Raw genomic sequence first — 7,500 nt, 5'->3', positions numbered from 1 at the left:
CTGTCATTGTGTAGAATAATAGACTGTTACCCATGGCAACATCTGCTAAATGTGATTGGCTGCGGCTGTAAGTGCTGACTAATGTGAAACAGACACACAGACACACACTGATATATTAGCTTCGGTACAGAACATATGACACATCTAGAGATTAAGGGTCAAGGACAGATATTGATTGTTAAACAAATCAATGAAGACAAATCAACTGATAATTCTCTTTTATTTCCTGCCCTGATCAAACAAAGAAATATCACACCTGCAGCTCTGGCTTTGGTTATTTTGATGAGGAATAAACATTGTTGCAAACTGTTACAGTTAACTATTCTAATGGAATGTTCTGGGTTTAATTCTACAAACAGCATCTGCTGCTTAATATCCATTAACACAAAAAATCATTTAGACTTACTCTTTAGTTTATTTTTCAAATTGAACTTGCAATAGAGCCCATTGCCTTTCTTTTAAGTTTTGTTGTGTATAGCAAGGTTATTTTTTGTTGTTATTCCTTGATCTTTATATGTTTTCTTACTTTTGTTTCTCTGTATGTTATTTATTGTTTTTACCTTTTTCCCCTTCAGTTAAAATGAAACTTTTAATTCTTAAAGAACAAAATTTGCTAAATTAGATTTTTTTTGTTATAGTTTTTTTGAGTAAATTTACAGAATATCTTTGATTTTTTTGAAGTTAAGTTCTAAACAAAACCTTTTTTTTAACATTTAGTCAGTAAAGAACAACATTGGCTGAACAAATTTATTTTTAGTTAAATTAAGTAGAATTTAAGCGGAATTTGATTTTTCACATTTAGTTGTAAAAACAATTAAGTTATTTGATTTTGTTTAATTGTTAAAGAACAAAACGTTCTTGTTTTCATTTTTAAAAATGTTATAGTTAAGCAACAAAATATGCTGATATTTATTTTTACATTTAATTGTTAAAGAACAAAACTTGCCTGTTGAGTTTTACATGTTATAGGTAAGCAAATAAAATTCTTGAATTGTTTTTTTTGAACGTTTAGTTATAGTTACAAGTTACAATAATTTGATTAAATTGGTTATAGTTACAAAACCCATGCTAAATTTATTTGACTTGCATTTAGTTGTTCACTAAAAATTGACTAGATTTCTCTTAATATTTCGTGTGTGTGTTTGTGTGTGTGTGTGTGTGTGTGTGTGTGTTGTCAGGTGCTGAAGTTTTCTCCTGGTCCGAGTTTCTACAGGAAGAAAACACGAGCTCACTGGGTTCTGGAGGAGATTCACCTGCAGCATCATGAGAGATGTGACTGTGTGTGTCAGTCCAGACCACCGCGATGAAAACACACACACTGTACGCCATTCAGACATATAACTACAGGTCATGCGTCCACCTAAACAGAAAAACACAACACACACACACACACACACACACTTCAGTTTTCTTTCCAGTGTTAGGACTCTGATATAATGTAGCTTCTCTGTTGCAGTTTTATTTTTATGCTTTATATGTTGTTGTGTCCAGTAAAGTCACATGGAACTCACCAATGGAATGTAAATTAATATTAATGAGGCTTTTGCTCTCTGAGACCAATCAGAAGTCAGAGCTCCCTGAAGGGGCGGATCCCTCACAATCTGATCCAAGCCAGTGTTATTTATTAAAAGAACTGTCTTTGTCTTTTTATATCTGTGATCATGCTGTTGTATGTGTTTTTTTTTCATATTCTTTCTTCTTTGAGCGACTCTCATGAAAGCACATTAATTACACCCCAAAATGAAAAGAAAGGAACTGTTTAAATTAGATAAAAAGCCCGCTTTTAGGTATGGAATTTTTTTTGTATGCATTAATTTATGACAAATAAACTCATTTAACCACTGTAGAAGCATGTTTCTGTTTTAAAATATGATTCTGTGTGTCATAATTTTGCAAAATGCATCTCATAAGAGAATCTATCACTATAATAGCTAAGCATGTCATACTAATGAGAAGCTTTCTCGTAATTGAGTTGAAATTTTTATGAGTCATCATTACTAGATGAATATTTTCTCAAGTCGTGAAATATTGCAGTTCTTTTACGATAAAATAAGTCATGAGAAATTCCGTTTGTTTCTTGTCGGAGTAGTGTTTTTTGGAAATGTAAGCTGTTCTTAATTAAAGGATTTGGACTGGCATTAATTATGAGTCGTTTACAAGGCAGAGATGAGGCTCGAGGTCATTGTTAGAGAAAGTGTTGAATTTTTAATAGAAAATGCTTATATGAATTTGCATCAAGACATTATTATGTGAAATATTTCAATTTATGCAAGAAACGAAGCTATTACTACATTCATTTTTCAAGTCACTGAGAAATGTGTGAATTTTGATGAGAATCTAGGTCATTAATACATGAAACGTTCTCAATGCATTAATGTGAGCTTTGAAACTTTATTAGTCATTATGAGAAATGTTTACATTTTTATAAGAAGTTCTTTTTTACATTAAACTTCTCAAGTCATCATTATGAGAAAGTTTTGAATTCCATTTCTTTAATTAACATTTTTCTCAATTCACTATGAGAAATATAAAAAAATAATGAAAAAAAGTCATATTACATTTCTCCAGTTATTATAATGAGAAAGTTTTGAATTTGTAGAGAAACTAAGCTAGTTACATTTTTTTCTAAAGCCACTGTGAGAAATGTTTGAATTTTGAAAATAAACAAGTCATTGGTTTTAAAAAATAAGGAATTGTTATGGAAAACTAAGTAATTACAGGTAATTTCTGAAGTCATTATTATTAGAAAGCTTCAAATTTTTATGAAAAAAAAACAGATTATTATACGAATTATAATTTTTTATTTTTTACAAAAAACTAGTTACATTAAACTCAAGTCACTATTATGGGAATGTTTTGAAACATTAGAATTTTTACGATAATCTAAAGTCATTGACACTATAAAGTTTTCCTTAATTCACTATGAAAAAAGTGAATTTTTATGAAAAACAAAGTCATTACATGAAATTTCGCAAGCCACTATGATGAGAAAGTCTTGACTTTTTACGAGAAACAAATTCATTATTCCATTAATTCATTTTTAAAAGTCACAGAGAAAGTGTTTTTTTTTTTTTTTTTTACTATTAATTACATCATTATTAAGATACATTTCAATATTTTTTCTTTTTACGGAAAAACATTACATGAAAATTCATTAAGTGAATTTTTCCAAGACATTATTATGAAAACGTTTTGAATTTTTATAAGAAACCAAGTCATTATTATGATGAATATTTTACATTTCATTGAACCCATTTCATTATTACAAGTATTTTTCTCAACTCATTATCTTGGAATTGACACTCAAGTCATTATTATCACATGAAATGTTGTCAAGACATTATTATGGATGAAGATGTAGATCTTTTGATGTTTCATCAGACATCAAAAGCACTTCACGTTTTCAGTGATATAATTGTCCTGTATATTTATTCAGATGTTCTGCATCTTTTCTCTGGGTTTACTGTATCTGTGATGATCTGGACTCTCTTGTATCTCGCTGTAAATCCGGGGGTTTCGCTCTGATCTGAGTTTCATTTAGCGGTGGCCCTGCGGGACTCGTTCATTCTGCTGTAAGAGCCGCACCGCGCCGCAGGGACGGATGTTGACAGTGTGGATTTAGCCTTTAATTGTAAGGCTTTAAAGTGCTTTTATTAAACTCTAAGACAGGCAAAATGAAACCAATGATTCTTTCTCGTCTGTGGAGTACAGAGTTTTTCTGGCGCATGTCTGATTTCTGTCAGCCCGACCGTTTTCAACATGTATCGTCTCATAAAACCACAAAAATAAAAGAATCGTGTCATGTTTGTCTTGGGTTTGTTTGTCTTTTTGAAATAGAATTTATGCTACAACAGTAAATAAAAAATAAAACAAAAAAGTCAGGGGTCACGTGGGTTTAGTGTTTGCTACATTTGAATTGATTCGGCAAATGTGTTTCTATTTAACGTTATTCGCATTAACTCTTTTACACACAAGTCAAAAACCACATCTAGTGAGCGTTAAAACATTTTTTGAAGTTAAATTAATTTTTTTTCTAAAGCAGAATGATTCCATGTCCTTCTGATGTGATATTTCAACATGCATTTAAAAACGTGGCGATGGAAACATAACTAGTGAAAACACACGGTGGACGTGTTTACGGTAAATTTGTTGAAATATAATTATTTATTGTTTTTCAATAAACTAACCAAGTTGCATGCGCAAAATACAAGAGTTTTGTAAAATATACACTTATTCAGTTTACCAGTTTACTTATAAATTCAATACAAATTCAGCGCAAACACACTTGATGCATTCTGTATTCATCTTTTTGTTTTGTGTAGAAAAAATTCTTTTGTTTGTTTTTATAATAATTTTGTTGTTTTTGTCATATTTAATTTTACCTTTTAATATCTATATAATTTTTATGTTTTTAGTATATATTCAGTTTTATGTCAGTAAATGAAAGTGAAATAAAATAAGTTAATGTTCTATAAAACTATAATATGACCCGTAATACTAAAACTCTACACTCTACACTTTCCCTATAGACTTCTATTATATTTTTTCATTACTATAAACAGGATTTTGCTAGTCTTTAAACTGATATAAGAGTCTAAATTATTTTCAGTGCTAATAAACAGCATCTGATATGCTGATGTATTGAACTTTAAGGAATTCATTAGAACAAACTTGTGCATGTGCTAATGATGAGTATGAAGCATTGAATAAGAAATATTTCCACGGCTCTTTTTATCACCACGCTCTGCCACATGAGAAGATGCTACTGTAATATTTTCAGATGGATGACTACGGTGTTTCTTTGGGAGCCGCAGACAGATGGAGAAAATCAGGTCAGGTGTGGGTGGATGTGAAAGTCAGGTGACCTCTGACCTCTGGAGGGAAGCAGCGGGGGTGGAGACTGTCACATCACGGCTGCACGCTGCCACTCACTCACACACACACACACATTAAACTTTCATCTGAGACTCAGCTCTATCAGCCAGAATGAAACTGTGTGCACTGTGCACTTTTCACCCATTTACATCACTCTGTGTGCTAGACAGAGAAAGTGTGCGTTAGATTTCATCAGCGTTGCACCAACGCTGAAAATAAGCAGCGATGGAGCGATAAAATGGCAAGAGGGGTGATAACACACACACACACACACACACATCAGGCCCCACAAGACACACTTTACACACACACACACACACCTGACAATATGACACACATTTATGCTGAAGAGTTTATTACAGTCACAATGAAACAGCATTTTACTTCTGTACTGTGATGGATTTCCAGGAAAAATGTTTTTTTTTTTTTTTTTACTCATCTCGTTCTGACATTAAAATGTAAAATCAATGCATTAGAAAAAAATAAATAAAACTGTGATCTAAAGTAGAGGGTGTTTTGCACATAATGCGGTCATGTGACAACTGAGTCAGCATGAAATAAAAGTCCCTTATTTTCTAAATATATTACTATTATACATTTTATTATTTTTAATAATACATTTAAACTTATTTATTATTTTTAAACCTGGCTTTAACTTACCAAAGATGTCTACTATTGTACCGTCGTGACCAAAAGTTTTGAGAATGACATAAATATTGGAAATTGGAAAAGTTGCTGCTTAAGTTTTTATAATAGCAATTTGCATATACTCCAGAATGTTATGAAGAGTGATCAGATGAATTGCATAGTCCTTCTTTGCCATGAAAATTAACTTAATCCCAAAAAACCTTTCCACTGCATTTCATTGCTGTCATTGCTGGACCTGCTGAGATCATTTCAGTAATCATCTTGTTAACTCAGGTGAGGATGTTGACGAGCACAAGGCTGGAGATCATTATGTCAGGCTGATTGGGTTAGAATGGCAGACTTGACATGTTAAAAGGAGGGTGGTGCTTGAAATCATTGTTCTTCCATTGTTAACCATGGTGACCTGCAAAGAAACACGTGCAGCCATCATTGCATTGCATAAAAATGGCTTCACAGGCAAGGACATTGTGGCTACTAAGATTGCACCTAAATCAACAATTTATAGGATCATCAAGAACTTCAAGGAAAGAGGTTCAATTCTTGTAAAGGCTTCAAAACACCCTCCAACAGCAACTTCTTCCAACAATCCAACAACAGTTTGGTGAAGAACAATGCATTTTCCAGCACGATGGAGCACCGTGCCATAAGGCAAAAGTGATAACTAAGTGGCTCGGGGACCAGAATGTTGAAATTTTGGGTCCATGGCCTGGAAACTCCCCAGATCTTAATCCCATTGAGAACTTGTGGTCAATCCTCAAGAGGTGGGTGGACAAACAAAAACCCACTAATTCTGACAAACTCCAAGAAGTGATTATGAAAGAATGGGTTGCTATCAGTCAGGGTTTGGCCCAGAAGTTGATTGAGAGCATGCCCAGTCGAATCGCAGAGGTCCTGAAAAAGAAGGGCCAACACTGCAAATACTGACTCTTTGCATAAATGTCATGTAATTGTCGATAAAAGCCTTTGAAACTTATGAAGTGCTTGTAATTATATTTCAGTACATCACAGAAACAACTGAAACAAAGATCTAAAAGCAGTTTAGCAGCAAACTTTTTTAAAACTGATATTTATGTATCTCTCAAAACCTTTGGCCACGACTGTATATATGAAAATACCATAGTATTACCATCTGACAAAATCACTTTAGTATAAACAAAACAACAACAACATGGTTTTAGACTGAAAAAAATAGATACAATATTAAAATATAAATGCAATGTATTTTTTATATATAATATTAATATATTTTCACTTGATTAAAAAAATAGAACGTTTAAAACATTAAACATGTGCTACTTTTGTGTAAAGAACATTTGAAAAATCTAAAGAATGTTTTGTGCAATAGAAAATTTCCAACTTTTAAAAATGTTTTATTTTTTTTTACACTTTAGTGTAAAGAACAAATAATCTGAAGAACCTTTTTCCGATATGAAGAATGTTGTGTAATGAAGGGAAATGCAATGTGTTTTTAATATATAATATTAATATATTTTTACAGCTAAATTTGTTCCCTTGATAATATATATATATGGTAAATATATAAAATATAAACAAAACATTATAATATGAATAAAACATTAAACGTGCACCTTTAGTGTAAAGAACATTTGAATAATCTAAAGAATGTTTTGTGCAACAGAAAATTTTCAACTTATTTAACTATCACTTGCATAAAAGTACCAGATTGGAACTTTTTTTCATATACCATGGAATTATCATGCTTTTTGCATTTACAATAGAAATATCTTTTTTTTTCTTTAATCATGGAAATACCATATTTTTATGTTTGCAATGGAAATTACTATTTTCTTTACATTTATCATGGAAATAGCATGTTTTTTTTTTTTTTTACACTTTAGTGTGAAGAACATAAATAATCTGAAGAACCTTTTTTCCCGCTCTGAAGAATGTTGTGTAATAAAGGTTCTTCAAGGAATCATCAAAGCCTTTATTGGAGTGAATCTGCACACTGCTCTC

General features: G+C 31.7%; 1 protein-coding gene across 4 annotated transcripts in view; it reads left to right on the top strand.

Annotated features, from left to right (window-relative positions):
* LOC132107686 (platelet-derived growth factor D-like) overlaps positions 1-1,667 on the top strand; it is a 27,360-nt gene extending 25,693 nt beyond the window's left edge. For all 4 annotated transcript variants that reach the window (XM_059513837.1, XM_059513836.1, XM_059513834.1 and 1 more), the window contains exon 7: positions 1,179-1,667. In XM_059513837.1, coding sequence (XP_059369820.1) covers positions 1,179-1,307 — 129 coding nt within the window. In that variant the 3' untranslated portion in view covers positions 1,308-1,667. The remainder of the gene's footprint in view (positions 1-1,178) is intronic.
* The last annotated feature ends 5,833 nt before the right edge of the window (positions 1,668-7,500 follow it).

Source organism: Carassius carassius, chromosome 28 (genome assembly GCF_963082965.1).
Source record: "Carassius carassius chromosome 28, fCarCar2.1, whole genome shotgun sequence".
NCBI lineage: Eukaryota > Metazoa > Chordata > Actinopteri > Cypriniformes > Cyprinidae > Carassius > Carassius carassius.
The sequence above is the reverse complement of the archived record's forward strand: the minus strand, read 5'-3'. Positions and strand labels throughout refer to the sequence as shown.